Source organism: Tamandua tetradactyla, chromosome 18 (genome assembly GCF_023851605.1).
Source record: "Tamandua tetradactyla isolate mTamTet1 chromosome 18, mTamTet1.pri, whole genome shotgun sequence".
NCBI lineage: Eukaryota > Metazoa > Chordata > Mammalia > Pilosa > Myrmecophagidae > Tamandua > Tamandua tetradactyla.
The window spans coordinates 32819867-32840006 of record NC_135344.1 but is presented as its reverse complement, the minus strand read 5'-3'; the positions used below and the strand labels follow the sequence as shown (position 1 = coordinate 32840006).

The 20140-nt window shown below is 37.9% G+C and overlaps 1 protein-coding gene across 3 annotated transcripts in view; it reads right to left on the bottom strand.

The window, feature by feature from the left end:
* Window positions 1-20140, bottom strand: part of MYO5B (myosin VB) — a 461360-nt gene that overhangs the window by 187579 nt on the left and 253641 nt on the right. For all 3 annotated transcript variants that reach the window (XM_077135491.1, XM_077135492.1, XM_077135490.1), the window contains exon 5: window positions 1280-1436. In XM_077135491.1, coding sequence (XP_076991606.1) covers window positions 1280-1436 — 157 coding nt within the window. The remainder of the gene's footprint in view (window positions 1-1279; window positions 1437-20140) is intronic.

Sequence of the window (20140 nt, the reverse complement as noted above, 5' to 3'; positions counted from 1 at the left end):
AGACATCAGTCTTTCTTTGGAGTTAAGGTTATCCTTTTTTGGATGCCTTAGTGTGGACATATTTATGGCCTTAGGACTGTAAACTTGTAACTTATTCAATTCCCTTTTTAAAAGCCTTCCAATTTCTGGTATACTGCATTCCAGCAGCTTTACAAACTAATACACTCCCTCACTGTGCTGGTTTGAAAGTGCCATGTACCCCAGAAAAGCCATGTTCTTTAATCCTCATTCAATATTGTTAGGAGAGATCTTTTTGATTAAGTTGTTTCCCTGGAGATGTGACCCACTCAATTGTAGATGGGACCTTTAACTAGGTAGTTTCCATGGAGATGTCTCCATCCATTCAAGAGGGTTGCTTACTGGAGTCCTTTAAGAGAAAACCATTTTGGAAAGAGCCAACAAAGTCAACATGAGACCCAGACATTTGGAAACACAGAGCCCAGCAGATGCAGCCATGTGCTTTTCCGTGAGATGCTAAGAAGGCCAGAACCTGCAGAGAGCCAAGGGAAGTCAAGAGATAAAACTCAGCCCTGGAGAAGCCAAGTGAGGAACCCCACATGGATAGAAACTGAAAGCAATGGAGCCCAGGAGCAAGGGACCAGCAGATGTTAGCCAGGTACGTTCCCAGCTGACAGAGGTGTTCCAGACAGCATCAGCCTTTCTTAAGTGAAGGTAACCTCTTGTTGTTGCCTTAATATGGACATTTTCATGGCCTTAAAACAGTAAACTTGTAACTTCATAAATTCCCATTTAAAAGCCATTTCATTTCCAGTATACTGCTTTCTGGCAGCATTAACAAAATAAACAGTCACCAAAAATAAAATGTCCAAATACATTTTGGGGAAAAAAGACTCTTCTACCCCTCCATGATAATTGCCTTCCTGAGTCCTTGGCCCTCAAAGGCCTCTAATGGTTTCAGTGACTTCCCTGACACCTGATGGCATCCAGGAAGGGGAACAATGGTAGAGGTGGAGGTAGGTGAGGAAGGACTGTGACTACAACATTCAAGAACTCAGTACAGTGAAAACATTTGGAGAACATAAAAAGGACATTCTCTCCCCAAGCCTAGTCAGAGTAAGTCAAGCTTGTAGTTTTAGGACCACCTCTATAATTTTTCCTCAATAGTGCCTGATGGGCTCTCAGGGAGAGCCTAAATGCTGACTATGTGATTTACTTCCAAGGATTCTCATGATCAGTCATGGCAGACTAACATCCAGCAATCTTGCTGCTAGGAGGAGAAACTCCAGCCAGCAAGGAAGGGACATTTGGAAGGTATTACCTCCATGATGGGACTGGATGCCAGAACCTTCTCTTCAATGTTGGTTTCACTGGCTGAGCCACCAACTGTAGCAAAATAACGCATGGCATATTTGGCTGATACAGTCTTCCCAGCTCCAGACTCCCCGCTGACTATGATGGATTGGTTCTTCTCATCTCTGGAAGGGAAAAAAGCTCTGGTCAGTTGTTGGTCATGGGAAGGTTCTGTTGCTTTCCAGGGACTCTGCTGACAAAAGCCTGAGCCTTATCAGGAATCTCTCTACCTCCAAGTTTTCCTTAAGAGAGGGAAAGTATAAAAATATTCCACCCTCCCTCATATGCTTGCCTAAGACCTCAAGAAGGGGGAAAGAAAGTCCTAGAAAAAGAGTTACAGACAGTATATACCTCATTTCATCACCCAGAGGAAAGGAGAAGCTACCAGCTGGCCACCTCTTTGGGTGCAGTGCCTCCGATATACCTCTTCTGAAAATTTACACTAACACTTTCAATTATGTCCTCTCACCTTCGTTTCTGTAACTTGATCATTTTAGGCAACTGTATAAGCTATAATTTTTTCAAAAACAAGAATCATTTCTTCTCCGCTTGTATCTGAGTATAGCATGCTGCCAGATACAAAAATATACCTACACTTTTATTCATACAGATAAATCATAAAGAGTATACTATTGACCACAAGGCCGATCTTGCCTAAAGTATCTTAGAAATTAGATAAAACCACCACAAATTGTAATAAGAGAAGAGTTCCAGGAAGATGGAGGAATAGGATCGGTCAAGTTTACCCTTGCTCAAAGGAATAGCTAGGGAAAGGACCAGAAGGCACCTGGGAGGGTGATTTCAGGGTGTTATTTGGGAGGGTTTTTTACACCACACAGGGAAGCCCTGGTTACAAAAGCTGAAGAACTGAGATGCAGAGAACCAGAGACCATCCAGCTAGCGTGCCACTTTCCAAACGGAGGCCCAGAGCCCTCGGGATTGCAGGGACAGGGAGACAGAGAATAGGAGCCCCCACCTCACACTTCCACAACCCTGTGCCCTCTACCCGAGGCTCACAGGCACCCGTGCAGTGTCACTGACCCATGCTTATACCTGTGTACCAACCCATCACTACACTGTTGTGCCCCGCATCTTGTACCACATCCATTTTGCAAATACAAAGCTTCAGTCTACTGAAGGAAGTAAACTTCCAAAGTAACTCTATCAGGAAAATCAACTTCCAATAGGTAACCTTATTATCAAAGTAATGCTGTGAAGGCAACAGAGGATCACTAAGCATATCATGATGCAGACAGATATAGCCCAGCCTAATGAGAAACTTTAAACACCAGAGACATAGACTTTGGAACAACTAATCAAAGACGCTCATGTAACTATACTAAACAAAATCAATGGGATGGCCAATGACATAAGGAAGATAAAAAGACACTACAAGAGCATAAAGAGGAATTTGAAAGAATAAATTGAAAAATAACAGATGTCACAGAGATTAAAGATGCAGTAGACAAAATTAAAAATATACTAGAGATACACAACAGCAGATTTGAAGAGGCAGAAGAAAGAACAAGTGAACTAGGGGACTGGGCAGCCAATTTCAAACACACAAAAGAGCAAAATGCAAAAAAGATGGAAAAATTCAAATTGGGATCTCAGGGAAATGATGGACAGAACAAAGTACCTAAACATAATAATCACTGGTGTCCCAGAAAAAGAAGAGAAGAGTAAAGGGCTAGGAATATTAGTGGAATCCTCCCTAATAATGGGGGTAACTTCCCAACCCTTATAAAGGATATAAATATGCAAATCAAAGAAGTCCAGCAGGCTCCAAATAGAATAAATCCCAAAAGGCCTTCCCCAAGACACATACTAATTAGTCTGTCAAATGTTGAAGAGAAGCAGAAAATCCTGAAAGCTACAAGAGACAGTTTACATACCAGGGAAACCACATAAGACTGAGTTCCGACTACTGAATTGGCACTATGGAGGAAAGAAGGCAGTGGTGTGATAGATTTAAGATCCTGAAAGAGAAAGACTTCCAATCAAGAATTCTGTACTCAGACAAATTGTTCTTCAAAACTGAGGGAGAGATTAAATTTTTCACAGAAAAACAAATCCTGAAAGAATTTGTCAGCAATAGACCAGCCCTACAAGAAATATTAAAGGGAGTTCTGCCGGCTGTAAAAAAAAAAAGACAGGTGAGGGAAGTCTGGAGGAGGGAAAGAATTGAAGAGTACCAGAAAGGGTAACTTAAAGGATAAAAAGAGAAAGGGAAAAAAATATATAGATATGACAAATAAAACCTAAAGTGTAAGATGGTGGATTAAAAAAACACTTTTACACTAATAACTTTGAATGTTAACAGACTAAACTTACCACTTAAATGATACAGATTGGCAGAATGGATTAATCCAGCTATTTGCTGCTTAGAAGAGACTCATCTTAGATACAAGGATACAAATAGATTGAAAGCGAAGGGATGGAAAAAGATGTTCCATGCAAATTATAACCGAAAGAAAGCAGGAGCAGCTATACTAACATAAGACATAATAGACTTTAAATGTAAATACATCATAAGAGACAAAGAAGGACATTATATATTAGTAAAAGGGACAATTAACCAAGAAGAAACAACAATCATAAATGTCTATGCTACCAGTCAAGGGCTCCAAAGTACATAAGCCAGACATTACCAAAACTGAAAGAAGTGATAAACATTGCAACAATAATATAAGACTATAATACACCACTCTCCTCCACAGACAAAACAACCAGACAGAGGATCAAGAAGGTAATAGAGAATTGATAAATGAACAAGACCTAACAGATACACATAGGTCATTAGACCCCAAAACACCAGGATATACATTCTTCTCTAGTGCTCATGGAACATTCTTCAGGAAAGAGCCTAAGCTGGTGCACAAAGCAGGCCTTTACAAATTTAAAAACACTGAAATTATTCAAAGCACTTTCTCTGATCACAATGGAGTAAAACTGGAAATCAATAACCACCAAAGAATGAGAATATGGAGATTAAATAACACACTCTTAAACAATGATTGGGTCAAAAGAGAAATTGCTAGAGAAATCAGTAGCTATCTGGAGATGAATGAAAACAAAACTACAACATTCAGAACTTATGGGATATGGCAAAGGCTGTGCTGAGAGGGAAATGTATTGCCCTAAATGCCTATAGTAAAAAATGAGAAAGAGCAAAAATCAAGGGCTTAACTGCTCACCAGGAGAAACTTGAGAACAACAAACTAAGCCCAAAGCAAAAAAGAAGAGAAACAACAAATATTTTCTTTTTGAGTTAAATGAATGGGAGAACAAAAGAACAATAGAAAGAATCAATAAAACCAAAAGTTGGTTCTTCGAGAAAATCAATAAAATTGATGGGCCACTAGCAAGGTTGACAAAGAAAAAAAGAGACAGGATGCAAATAAACAAAATCAGATATGAGAGGGGGGTCATTTTCACAGACCCTGGAGAAATTAAAAAAAAAAAAAACATAAGAGGATACTATGGAACAACCATACACCAACAAACTAGACAACTTAGCTGAAATGGACCTGGAAACACACAAACAAGCTACATTGACTCAAGAAGAATAGACGATCTCAACAAATCAATAAGAAGTAAAGAGATTCAAACAGTCATCAAAATTCTTCCTACAAAAGAAAAGTCCAGGACCAGATGGCTTCACAGGAGAATTTTATCAAACATTCCAAAAAAGAACTAACACAAATCGTGCTCAAACTTTTCCAAAAAATTGAGAAAAAAGACCACTACCTAACTGATTTTATTAAGCTAACATCACTTCAATACCAAAAGTGGGTAAAGATACTACAAAAGAAAGGAAAACCACAGGTCAATCTCCTTCATGAACATAGATGCAAAACTTCTCAACAAAATATGAGCAACTCTAATCTAACAGCACATTAAAAGAATTACACACACAATCAAGTGGGGTTTACACCAGGAATGCAAGGATGGTTCAATATAAGAAAATTAGTTAACGTAATATAGTGGATTAGGATTAACAAATCGAAAGGGAAAAAATCATATGAAGCTAGAAAAGCATTTGACAAAATTCAACACCGTTTTCTAATGAAAACACTTCAAAATGTAGGGATCAAAGATAACTTCCACAACATGATAAAAGGCATATATGAAAACCCCACAGTCAGCACTGTTCTCAACAGTGAGAGGCTGAAAGCTTTTCCCCTAAGATTGGGAACAAGGCTAGGATGTCCTCTGTCACTACTATTATTCAACACTGTACTAGAAGTTCTAGTGAGAGCAATCAGGCAGGAAAAAGAAATAAAAGACATCCAAATTGTAAAGGAAGAAATAAAACTTTCATTATTTTCAGATGACGTAACACTATACTTGGAAAATCCTGAGAAATATACAACAAAGTTACTTGAGCTAACAAACAAATTCAGCAAGGTGGCAGGTTACAAAAATTAACATGCAAAAATCAGCAATATTTCTATACACAGCAATGGCCTAACTGAGGAGTCAATTAAGGAAAAATTCCATTCAAATAGCAAAGAAAAGAATCAAGTATCTAGTAATGAACCTAACTACGGATGTAAAGTACTTGTACACAGAAAACTATATAACGCTGCTGAGAAAAATTAAAGAAGAGCTAAATAGATGAAAAGACATTCCCTGCTCATGTATAGGAAGGTTAAATGTAGTTAAGATGTCAATTCTACTCAAATTGATCTACAGATTGAGCGCAGTACCAATCAAAATTCCAACAAACTACTATGAAGACTTGGAAAAGCTACTCACCAAATTCACATGGAAAGAAAAGAGACCCTGAATAACTAAGCGCATCCAAAAAAGAAGAATGAAGTGGGAGGATTAACACTTCCTGTTTTTAAAACTTATAAAGCTACAGTGGTGAAAACAGCATGGTACTGGCACAAAGATAGAGCCACTGACCAATGGAATCAAATCAAGAGAGCAGAAATAGACTACTAAATCCTGGGTCAACTGATCTTTGACAAAGCCCCCAAATCCACTGAACTTGGACAAAACAGCCTTTTCAATAAATGGGCATGGGAGAACTAGATATCAATAGCCAAAAGAATGAAAGAGGACCCTTTCCTTATACCCTATACAAAAATTAACTCAAAGTGGATCAAACACCTAAATAAGAACCAGTATCATAAAGTTCCTAGAAGAAAATGTAGGTAAACATCTTCAAGACCTAGTAATAGGAGGTAGCTTCCTAAACTTCACACCCAAGACACAAGCAAGAAAAGAAAAAAATAGATAAATGGGAACTCCTCAAAATCAAACGATTTTGCATCTCAAAAGACTTTGCAAGAAGGTGAAGAGGCAGCCAACTCAACCGGAGAAAATATTTGGAAATCACACATCAGATAAAGGTTTGATATCCTATATACATGAAGATATCATACAACTCAACAACAAAAGAACAAGCAACCCAATTTTAAAGTGGGCTAAAGACGTGAATAGATATTCTTCTGAAGTGCAAATACAGATGGTTAAAAGGCATATGAAGACACGCTCATTTTCATTAGCTATAAGGGAAATGCAGATCAAGACTCCAAAGAGATACCACCTCACATCCATAAGAATGGCTGCTATTAAAAAGGAAACTATAAATGTTGGAGAGGATGTAGTGAAATTGGGACACATATGCACTGCTGGTGGGAATGTATAGTGGTATAGCCACTATGGAAGACAGTCTGGCAGTTTCTCAGAAAACTAAATAATGAGTTGCCCTATGACCTGACAATATCACTACCCAATATATTCCCAGTACAGCCAAAAGCAGTGACACAAACAGACATTTGCATCCTGATGTTCATAGTAGCACTATTCACATCACCAAAAGATGGAAACAATCCAAGTGCCTATCAACAGATGAGTGGATTAACAAAATGCAGAATATACATGATGGAATATTATGCAGTAGTAAGATGAAATGACATCCTGAAACCACATGATAAGATGGATTAGCCTTGAGGACGTAATACTAAGTGAAATAAGCCAGATACGAAAGGATAGATACTGTGTGATTCCATTTTTATGACCATGGTAAAGAAAATCAGAGGCTTATAATATAGAATATAGGGGACCTAGAGAAACTGAAGAAGCTTGGAATGGATGAAAATTTAGCTGGAGATTGAACTTAATTATAAGGGAATAGATAGAAGTGAGGGTAGTTCACTAGTGAGTCTATAAATAGTATTACCATTATTGAAGGTGAACATGATTGATAGATTCATATGTCCCACTGATTAATGCTACAAATATAAGTAAGTTCTTGCATGAACTACTGCAAAGGTATGAATGTTGTACAAAGAGAATATAATTTTGAGGCATAGGGGGGAAAATGCTATTGCATGCTATGGTTTATATTTAACAGGAAAACATCAACAGTACCACAGCAATACCAGGGGCACATAATAGGGGAGGGAGAAGAGTTAGGGGGAGGTTTGGATTCTCTATTTGGTGAGGGTATGTTTACTGGCTATCTTTCTCTTTGGAACAATGAAATTATCTAAAATTCATGGACTATTGAGTTTGGATGCTATAGATGAGGCCCAGCAGATGGAGGTGGCTGAAAAATGCACTGAGAAGTACACTGGCAAACGATGGTGTTCGCCAATTGTGCTTCTAAACATATGACTGAACATTGTGCTTCTAAAAAAGGAATGAAGTTGTGAGGCATGCAACAATGTGAATGAACATGTGAGACATTTGGTGAGGCAAAATAAGCCAGAAACAAAAGAGCACATATTGTATGATCTCATCTGGAAAATACTTATAAGAAAACTGGGGCCTAGACTGTAAGCTCTTATGGAAGTCACATTTAGTCTGCAGTGGTAATTGTTATTTCTTGATTTTGAGAGGTTGTTTTATATATGTATAATCCGGTATTTAGAGATAAGAACAACGCCAATCAGGTCAGGATGAAGGTAATTTAGAATACAGGGGTAAAGAAGACATTGCCTGTATTTTAGAACTTCACCTATTCTCTGACACCAAAGGAGGAAAGGTTCATTTTGTTCAGAACCTAAATTTTCAGTAGCACATAGTCTAACTTAACCTGTCTGGATAGATCATTTAAACAATTCAAACACAGGGAACCCAGAATAAGAATGAGAATCTGTAATCCTGTATAATGTAAGGTCTGGATACATGCCAGGATATATTAAGCAGATAACCAAAAAGTATTGGCAAAATACCTTGAGGGATGGGAAAAACTATGGAACTAGTAAACTTTACTACCAGGGAAACCTGGATACTGTATCAAATATTACGGACACCTAAATCAATAGGCCAAGCCTTTGATCTTGAGGCTTGCTCTTGTGAAGCTTAAGTATGTAGCAGAGAAGCTTAGCCTACCTACAGGTATGCCTAAGAGTTACCTCTGGAGGACCTCTTTTGTTGCTCAGATGTGGTCTCATTCTCTCTAAGCCCAACTCCACAAGCAAAAATACTGCCCTCCCCACTATGGGGGACTCTGACACCTGGTGGCGTGGGAGATGACTCCTAGGATAAGCCTGGCCCTGGCACCATGGGATTGACAATGCCATTCTGACCAAAAAGGGGAAAAGAAGCGTAACAAATAAGGTATCAGTGGCTGAGAGAGTTTAAATAGAGTCAAGGGGCTATTCTGGAGGGCATGCTTATGGAAGCTTCAGTTAGACATTGCTATCTATCATAACTTACCAAACCCCAACCTAAACCATTCCTGCCAATCTTAAAGAATACCTAGGGCATTATATAAGATTGTACAAAGGTCCCACGCACTAGGGTAACTTTCCAGAAATCTACAACCTCCAGAGGGGTCCCTAGATCATATGAGTCCTAAAATGTAGAGGGTTCAGCCATTCCAGAACATAACTATTCCATCCCCCTATTCTATATTATCAACATCCCCTTCCAACATGAAAAGTTAGAATGGCCATAGCCCAAATATCCCTAAAAAGTGAGAGAAAAATCAAAGGTGATGGTGGAGTTATACAGAGAAGGCCAGGTTTAAAAAATGAGTATGAGTGCTGAAATTTCTTTTAGTCTTCTGTACCTTAGAGCAGCTACAAATAAAAACCTAAAATTGTGGAATTGTAACCCATACCAAACTCTGAAATCTGTTCTACAACTAATTGTTGCAATGTTCTTTGAAATGCATTGCTTTTTTTGTATATATGTTATTTTTCACAAAAAAAGAGAAGAACATAATAGAGAAGATAGGATTTAAACAATGAATATGACTGCTGAATCAATATATTGATATTGCTTTTGGTCTCCAGTGTCTTGAAGCAGTTAGACGAAAAAATGAAAAATCATGGAACTATAACCCATGCCAAACTTTAAAATCTGTTGTATAACTACTTGTTAAAATGTACTTGGGAGTTCTGGGTCAAGATGGCGGCTTAACAACGTGTGTGTTTTAGTTCGTCCTCCTGAACAACTACTAAATAACCAGAAACAGTACAGAACAGCTCCTGGGGCCACGTCAGTGACAAGACACACAGCGTACCCCAGTCTGGACCAGCTGGACCGGCTGCGAGCACCCCACGAATCGTGAGCTCCCAAAGCTGTGGCAGCCAGTGCCCCTCCCCCACAGGCTGCTTTCCAGAGGGGAAAGGAAAGAACTTTACCAGCAGCAGAGACTGGGCACAATCAAACACCAATTGTGGAACTAATTAACTAATTTCCCCCTGATCAAAGGGGAGGTTGCTCATTTTTGCCCTGGCACCAAGGGGGCAGGACTGACAGAAAAAGGGGGAAAAAAAAAGAAGGAAACAGAGGTTTTTGTGGCTGTGTATTTATAAAGGCTTGACTGCCTCTGGATACAGCGGCAGGACTTTTCAGGCTGCAACTGCCCCAGACATAGGCAGAAGTGAGCTCTTTTGGGGGCTTGTCTGGAGCCTGTGCCTTCCCCAGGGGAGGGGTGAAGCCCAACTCAGGTGGAATCCCTCCATCAAGGAATTCAGAAACCAGGGCTTGGTAATTTGAAGCCATTAAAAACAGCCTACAACCTCTCCTCTGTCTCCACCACGCCCCCAGCAGGGTGAGTCTGCCAAAGTTAAAGGTACCGCATCATCTTATGCTGGTGGGACCTGCAGTCAGACAAGCACCACATACTGGGCAGGATAAGAAAAACAGAGTACAGAGACTTCACAGGAAAGTCTTTCAACATGCTGGGTCTCACCCTCAGGGAAAACTGACGCAGGTGACTCTTTCCTCCTGATAGGAGGCCAGTTTGGTCTGGGAAAATCTGGCTGGGGTCTATAATATCTAAGTAGACCCTCCTAAATGTGTGTGGGTGAAAGGCACCACACAAGCAGGGCAAGAAACAAGAAAACAAGAACTGAAAAATTCTCCTCTGTTAAACAAAACTTAAGCTAAAGGTCCAGATAAAGCTGAACAGAATGTCAAAGAACAGATAGACAACAAATTCATCCAGCAAGAAAACCCTAGATAAAAGAAGTGAAAGCAACCTCCAGAATAAACTAATTAAGGTAATTAAATGCCTAGACACCAGCAAAAAATAACAAATCACACTAGGAAAATTGAAGATATGGCCCAGTCAAAGGAACAAACCAACAATTCAGATGACATACAGGAGCTGAAACAATTAATTCAGAATGTACGAACAGACATGGAAAACCTCATCAAAAACCAAATCAATGAATTGAGGGAGGATATAAAGAGGGCAAGGAAAGAACAAAAAGAAGAAACTGAAAGTCTGAAAAAACAAATCACAGAACTTATGGGAATGAAAGACACAGTAGAAGAAATGAAAAAAACAATGGAAACCTACAATGGTAGATTTCAAGAGACAGAACATAGGATTTCAAAACTGGAGGATGGAACATCTGAAATCCGACAAGAAACAGAAACTATAGGAAAAACAATGGAAAAATATGAGCAGGGACTCTGGGAATTGAAAGACAATATGAAGTGCACGAATATACGTGTTGTGGGTGTCCCAGAAGGAGAAGAGAAGGGAGAAGGAGGAGAAAAACTAATGGAGGAAATTATCACTGAAAATTTCCCAACTCTTATGAAAGACTTAAAATTACAGATCCAAGAAGTACAGCGTACCCCAAAGAGAATAGATCCAAATATACATACTCCAAGACATTTAATAATCAGAATGTCAGAGGTCAAAGAGAAAGAGAGGATCTTGAAAGCAGCAAGAGAAAAGCAATCCATCACATACAAGGGAAACCCAATAAGACTATGCACAGATCTCTCAGCAGAAACCATGGAGGCAAGAAGACAGTGGGATAATATATTTAAGTTATTAAAAGAGAAAAACTGCCAACCAAGAATTCTATATCCAGCAAAACTGTCCTTCAAAAATGAGGGAGAAATTAAAACATTTTCAGGCAAAAAATCACTGAGAGAATTTGTGACCCAGAGACCAGCTCTGCAAGAAATACTAAAGGGAACACTAGAGACAGATACAAAGACAGAAGAGAGAGGTGTGGAGAAGAGTGTAGAAAGGAAGACTATGAGTAAAGGTAAAAAGAAAGAAAATTAGATATGACATACAAAATCCAGAAGGCAAAATAGCAGAAGAAAGTACAACCCATGCAGTAATAACACTGAATGTTAATGGATTAAACTCTCCAATCAAAAGACATAGTCTGGCAGAATGGATTAAAAAACAGGACCCATCTATATGCTGTCGCTACTTAAAGGACATGAGGCCAAGGACACAAATGGACATTTTACACATCAATGTTTATAGCAGCATTATTAACAATTACCAAGAGATGGAAACAGTCAAAATGTCCATCAACAGACAGCTGACTAAACAATCTGTGACATTTACATAAGATGGAATATTATGCAGCTGTAAGACAGAATAAAGTTATGAAGTATGTAACAACATGAATGGATCTTAAGGACATTATGCTGAGTGTGATTAGCCAGGAACAAAAGGACAAATACTGTATGGTCTCACTGATATGAACTGACATTAGTGAATAAACTTGGAATATTTCCTTGGTAACAGAGACCATCAGGAGATAGAAATAGGGTGAGATATTGGGTAATTGGAGCTGAAGGGATACAGACTGTGCAACAGGACTGAATATAAAAACTCAGAAATGGACAGCACAATACTACCTAACTGTAATGTAATTATGTTAAAACACTGAATGAAGCTGCATGTGAGAATGATAGAGGGAGGAGGGCTGGGGACATAAATGAAATCAGAAAGAAAGATAGATGGTAAAGATCAAGATGGTATAATCTAGGAATGCCTAGCATGTATAATAATAGTGAAATGTACAATGTACAAATTTTAAAAATGTTTTTGCATGAGGAAGAACAAAGGAATGTCATTATTGCAGGGTGCTGAAAATAGATGATAATTAATACTTTAAAATGTCACCTTATGTGTGAGATTAAAGCAAAAAATTTTATTTGTTACAAAATTTATATTTTGACTAGAGCATTTCCTAATATAACTCATGTAGATAGTTTGATTGAATGTCATAAGTACTTGGAATCACAGGTAGGACATGAGATTTTGTTAGTTTGCCAAAGTGATGCCACGATGAATCCCAGAGTGATTTGATCAGTGACTAGAAAAGTATTTGCAAGCCCCCTTCAGGGAATGGTGAGAATGGGGAGAAATTCAACTTCCCCAAGTTGAATTCCTGATATTCTCACAAGCAGTGTGGACAACCAAAGCTATAGGCTGAGCCACCAGTCTTGGGGTTTGTTCATATGAAACTGAACCCCACAAAGGATATGTCAAGTCTACTTAAAATTTAGACCTAAGAATCACCCCCAAGAGAGCCTCTTTTGTTGCTCAGATGTGGCCTCTCTCTCCAGCCAACATGACGAGCAGTCTCACCACCCTCCCCTTCTCTGCATGGGACATGACTCCCAGGGGTGTGGACCTTCCTGGCAATGTGGGACAGAAATCCTGGAATGAGCTGAGACTTGGCATCAAGGGACTGAGAAAAACCCTAGAATGAGCTGAGAATTAACATCAAGGGATTGAGAGAACCTTCTCGACCAAAGTGGGAAGAGTGAAATGAGACTAAGTGTCAATGGCTGAGAGATTCCAAACAGAGTTGAGAGGTTATCCTGGAGGTTATTCTTATGCATTAAGTAGATATCACCTTGTTGTTCAAGATGTAGCATAGAGGCTGGAGGGAACTGCCTGAAAATGTGGAGCTGTGTTTCAGTAGCCATGTTTCTTGATGATGATTGAACAATGATATAGCTTTCACAATGAGACTCTGTGAATGTGAAAACCTTGTGTCTGATGCTCCTTTTAGCTACTATATCCACAGAAGAGTAGAACATATGGAATAAAAATAAATAATAGGGGGAACAAATGTTAAAATAAATTTAGTTTGAAATGCTAGTGGTAAATGAAAGCGAGGGGTAAGGGGTATGGTATGTATAATCTTTTTTTTCTCTGTTATCATTTTATTTCTTTTTCTGTTGTCTTTTTATTTCTTTTTCTAAATCGATGCAAATGTTCTAAGAAATGATCTATATGCAACTATGTGATGATATTAAGAATTACTGATTGTATATGTAGAATGGAATGATATCTTAATGTTCTGTTTGTTAATTTTTTTAATTAATAAAAGTTAAAAAAAAGAAAAAAAGAACAAAAAAATAAACAAACAAACAAAAAATGTACTTGGAAATTTATTGCTGTTTTGTATGTATGTTATTTTTCACAATAAAAGATATTTCAAAATTTCATTGAAAAACATAGAAAATTTTTTAAAAATGTAATAAGAGGGATTTGATGGAGCCAGGAAAATATCCTATATCAGTTCAGTGAAAGTAAATTTATATTTATCCCTTCAAAACAGAGAGTAGGACAGACAAGTAATGGAAAGGTCTCCAAGCAAGGAGTGAGGACAAATGTTTGAGCCACAGTTTTGAGAAATGAACAGCTTATGAGAGCTATACCCAACCATCTACAACCAGTTCACATACTGCCAGGAAGTACATTCTTTTTTTTTTTTTAATTTATTTATTAATTGAAAAAATAAAGAAACAAAATAAAACAACATACATAATCAGTAATTCACAACATCATCACTTAGTTGCATATTCATCATTTCTTAGAACATTTGCATCGGTTTAGAAAAAGAAATAAAAAGATAACAGAAAAAGAAATAAAATGAAAACAGAGAAAAAGAGTTATACATACCATACCCCTTACCCCTCGCTGTCATTGATCACTAGCATTTAAACTAAATGTATTTTAGCATTTGTTCCCCCTATTATTTATTTTTATTCTATATGTTCTACTCCTTTGTTGACAAGGTAGATAAAAGGAGCATCAGACACAAGGTTTTCACAATCACAAAGTCACAGTGTGACAACTGTATCATTATTCAATCATCCTCAGGAAACATGGCTACTGGAACACAGCTCTACATTTTCAAGCAGTTCCCTCCAGGGAACTGATGCATAAGAGAAACCTCCAGGATAACCTCTTGACTCTGTTTGGAATCTCTCAGCCATGGACACTTTGTCTCATTTCCCTCTTTCTCCTTTTGGTCGAGAAGGTTTTCTCAATCCCTTGATGCCAAGTCTCAGCTCATTCTAGGGTTTTTCTCAATCCCTTGATGCTGAGTCTCTGTTCATTCCAAGATCTCTGTCCCACGTTGCCAGGAAGGTCCACACTCCTGGGAATCATGTCCCACGTAGAGAGGGGTAGGGTGGTGAGACTGCTCGTTGTGTTGGCTGGAGAGAGGGGCCACATCTGAGCAACAAAAGAGGCTCTCTTGGGGGTGACTCTTAGGCCTAAATTTTAAGTAGACTTGACCTATCCTTTGTGGGGTTAAGTTTCATATGAACAAACCCCAAGACTGGGGGCTCTGCCTATAGCTTTGGTTGTCCACACTGCTTGTGAGAATATCAAGAATTCAACTTGGGGAAGTTGAATTTCTCCCCATTCTCACCACTCCCCAAAGGGGGCTTTGCAGATACTTTTCCACTCACTGATCGAATCACTCTGAGATTCATTGAGGCATCACTCTGGACAAACCAACAAAATCTCATGTCCTACCTGAAATTCCAAGTACTTATGGTGTTCAATCAAACTATCTACATAAGTTATGTTAGGAAATGCAATAGTCAAAATATAAATTTTGTAACAAATAAACAATTATTGCTTTAGTCTCACACAGAGGGTGACATTTTAAAATATTAATTACCCTCTATTTTCAGTACCCTGCAATAATGACATTCTTTTGTTCTTCCTCATGCAAAAACATTTTTAAAATTGTACTTTGTACCTTTCACTATTATTATACACTCTAGGCATTCCTAGATTATACCATCTCAATCTTTAACATCTATCTTTCTTTCTGATTTCATTTATATCCCCAGCCCTCCTCCCTCTATCATTCTCACATGCAGCTTCATTCAGTGTTTTAACATAATTACATTACAGTTAGGTAGTATTGTGCTGTCCATTTCTGAGTTTTTGGATCCAGTCCTGTTGCATAGCCTGTATGCCTTCAGCTCCAATTACCCAATATCTTACCCTATTTCTATCTCCTGATGGTCTCTATTACGAACAAAATATTCAAAGTTTATTCACTAATGTTAGTTCATATCAGTGAGACCAGACAGTATTTGTCCTTTAGTTTTTGGCTAGTCTCACTCAGCATAATGTTCTCAAGATCCATCCATGTTGTTACATGCTTCATAAGTTGAGTTGGCTTGACTGCCTTATCAAAGATCAAATGTCCATAGATGAGAGGGTCTATATCTGAGCACTCTATTCGATTCCATTGGTCAATATATCTATCTTCATGCCAGTACCATGCTGTTTTGACCACTGTGGCTTCATAATATGCCTTAAAGTCAGGCAGCGTGAGACCTCCAGCTTCGTTTTTTTTCCTCAAGATACTTTTAGCAATTCGGGGCACCCTGCCCTTCCAGATAAATTTGCTTATTGGTTTTTCTATTTCTGAAAAGTAAGCTGTTGGGATTTTAATTGGTATTGCGTTGAATCTGTAAATCAATTTAGGTAGAATTGACATCTTAACTGTATTTACTCTTCCAATCCATGAACACGGTATGCCCTTCCATCTATTTAGGTCTTCTGTGATTTCTTGTAACAGTTTCTTGTAGTTTTCTTTGTATTGGTCTTTTGTCTCTTTAGTTAAATTTATTCCTAAGTATTTTATTCTTTTAGTTGCAATTGGAAATGGAATTCGTTGCTTGATTTCCCCCTCAGATTGTTCATTACTAGTGTATAGAAACACTACAGATTATTGAGTGTTGATCTTGTAACCTGTCACTTTGCTGTACTTGTTTATTAGCTCTAGTAGTTTTGCTGTGGTTTTTTCAGGGTTTTCGACATACAGTATCATATCATCTGCAATCAGTGATAGTTTTACTTCTTCCTTTCCAATTTTGATGCCTTGTATTTCTTTTTCTTGTCTAATTGCTCTGGCTAGAACTTCCAACACAATGTTGAATAACAGTGGTGATAATGGACATCCTTGTCTTGTTCCAGATCTTAGGGGGAAAGTTTTCAGTTTTTCCCCATTGAGGATGATATTAGCTGTGGGTTTTCATATACTCCCTTTATCATTTTAAGGACATTCTCTTGTACTCCTATCCTTTGAAGTGCTTTCAACAGGAAAGGATGTTGAATTTTGTCAAATGCCTTCTCTGCATCGAGATATCATGTGATTCTCCTGCTTTGATTTGTTGATATGGTGTATTACATTAATTGATTTTCTTATGCTGAACCATCCTTGCATACCTGGGATGAATCCTACTTGGTCATGATGTATAATTCTTTTAATGTGTTGCTGGATTCGATTTGCTAGAATTTTGTTGAGGATTTTTGCATCTATATTCATTAGAGAGATTGGTCTGTAGTTTTCTTTTTTTGTAATATCTTTGCCTGGTTTTGGTAGGAGGGTGATGTTGGCTTCATAGAATGAATTAGGTAGCTTTCCCTCCACTTCAATTTTTTTGAAGAATTTGAGCAGGATTGGTACTAATTCTTTCTGGAATGTTTGGTAGAATTCACATGTGAAGCCGTCTGGTCCTGGACTTTTCTTTTTGGGAAGCTTTTGAATGACTGATTCAATTTCTTTACCTGTGATTGGTTTGTTGAGGTCATCTATTTCATCTTGAGTCAAAGTTGGTTGTTCATACCTTTCTAGGAAGTTGTCCATTTCATCTACATTGTTGTATTTATTGGCATAATTGTTCATAGTATCCTGTTATTACCTCCTTTATTTCTGTGGGGTCAGTGGTTATGTCTCCTCTTCCATTTCTGATCTTATTTATTTGCATCCTCTCTCTTCTTCTTTTTGTCAATCTTGCTAAGGGCCCATCAATCTTATCGATTTTCTCATAGAACCAACTTCTGGTTTTATTGATTTTCTCAATTGTTTTCATGTTCTCAATTTCATTTATTTCTGCTCTAATTTTTGTTATTTCTTTCCTTTTGCTTGCTTTGGGGTTAGTTTGCTGTTCTTTCTCCAGTTCTTCCAAGTGGACAGTTAATTTCCGAATTTTTGCCCTTTCTTCTTATTTGATATAGGCATTTAGGGCAATAAATTTCCCTCTTAGCACTGCCTTTGCTTCATCCCATAAGTTTTGATATGTTGTGTTTTCATTTTCATTTACCTCGAGATATTTACTGATTTCTCTTGTAATTTCTTCCTTGACCCACTGGTTGTTTAAGAGTGTGTTGTTGAGCCTCCACATATTTGTGAATTTTCTGGCGCTCTGCCTATTATTGATTTCCAACTTCATTCCCTTATGATCTGAGAAAGTGTTTTGTATGATTTCAATCTTTTAAAATTTGTTGAGACTTGCTTTGTGACCCAGCATATGGTCTATCTTTGAGAATGATCCATGAGCACTTGAGAAAAAGGTGTATCCTGCTGTTGTGTGTGTAACGTCCTATAAATGTCTGTTAAGTCTAGCTCATTTATTGTAATATTCAAATTCTCTGTTTCTTTATTGATCCTCTGTCTAGATGTTCTGTCCATTGATGAGAGTGGGGAATTGAAGTCTCCAACTATCATGGTAGATGTGTCTATTTCCCTTTTCAGTGTTTGCAGTGTTTGCCTCATGTATTTTGGGGCATTCTGGTTCGGGACACAAATATTTATGATTGTTATATCTTCACGCTGAATTGTTCCTTTTATTAGTACATAGTATCCTTCTTTGTCTCTTTTAACTGTTTTACATTTGAAGTCTAATTTGTTGGATATTAGTATAGCTACTCCTGTTCTTTTCTGGTTGTTATTTGCATGAAATATCTTTTCCCAGCCTTTCACTTTCAACCTATATTTATCTTTGGGTCTAAGATGTGTTTCCTGTAGACAGCATATAGAAGGAATCTGTTTTTCAATCCATTCTGCCAGTCTATGTCTTTTCATTGGGCAGTTCAATCCATTAACATTTAGTGTTATTACTGTTTGGGTTGTACTTTCTTCTACCATTTTGCCTTTTGTATTTTATATGTCATATCTGATTTTCCTTCTTTCTACACTCTTCTCCACACATCTCTCTTCTATCTTTTTGTATCTGTGTCTAGTGCTCCCTTTAGTATTTCTTGCAGAGCTGGTCTCTTGGTCACAAATTCTCTCAGTGATTTTTTGTCTGAAAATGTTTTAATTTCTCCCTCATTTTTGAAGGACAATTTTGCTGGGTATAGAATTCTTGGTTGGCAGTTTTTCTCTTTTAGTAATTTAAATATATCATCCCTCTGTTCTTGCCTCCATGGTTTCTGCTGAGAAATCTACACATAGTCTTATTGGGTTTCCCTTGTATGTGATGGATTGCGTTTCTCTTGCTACTTTCAAGATCCTCTCTTTCTCTTTGACCTCTGATATTCTGACTAGTAAGTGTCTTGGAGAACGTCTATTTGGATCTATTCTCTTTGGGGTAAGCTGTACTTCTTGGATCTGTAATTTTAAGTCTTTCATAAGAGTTGGGAAATTCTCAGTGATAATTTCTTCCATTAGTTTTTCTCCTCCTTTTCCCTTCTCTTATCCTTCTGGGACACCCACAACATGTATATTTGTGCGCTTCATATTATCATTCAGTTCCCTGAGTCCCTGCCCTAATTTTTCCATTTTTTTCCCTATAGTTTCTGTATCTTGTCAGATTTCAGATATTCCGTCCTCCAGTTCACTAATCCTAACCTCTGTTTCTTGAAATCTACCATTGTAGGTTTCCATTTTTTTTTTCATCTCGTCTACTGTACCTTTCATCCCCATAAGTTCCGTGATTTGTTTTTTCAGACTTTCCATTTCTTCTTCTTGTTCATTCCTTGCCTTCTTCATATTCTCCCTCAATTCATTGATTTGGTTTTTGATGAGGTTTTCCATGTCTGTTCGTACATTCTCAATTAGTTGTTTCAGCTCTTGTATCTCATTTGAACTACTGGTTTGTTCCTTTGACTGGGCCATATCTTCAATTTTCCTGGTGTGATTTGTTATTTTTTGCTGGCGTCTAGACATTTAATTACCTTAATTAGTTTATTCTGGAGATTGCTTTCACTTCTCTTACCTAGGGTTTTCTTGCTAGATGAATTTGTTGTCTATCTGTTCTTTGACCTTCAGTTCAGCTTTTTCTGGACCTCTAGCTTAGGTTTTGTTTAACAGAGGATAAATTTTCAGTTCTTGTTTTCTTGTTTCTTGCTCTGCTTGTATGGTGCCTTTTCCCTCCCCACCCTTAGGAGGGTCTATGTAGGTATTATAGACTCCAGCCTGGTTTTCTCAGACTAAACTGGTCTCCTATCAGGGGGAAGGGGTCACCTGTATCAGTTTTCCCTGAGGGTGAGACCCAGCACGTTAAAAGACTTTCCTGTGTGGTCTCTGGGCTCTGTTTT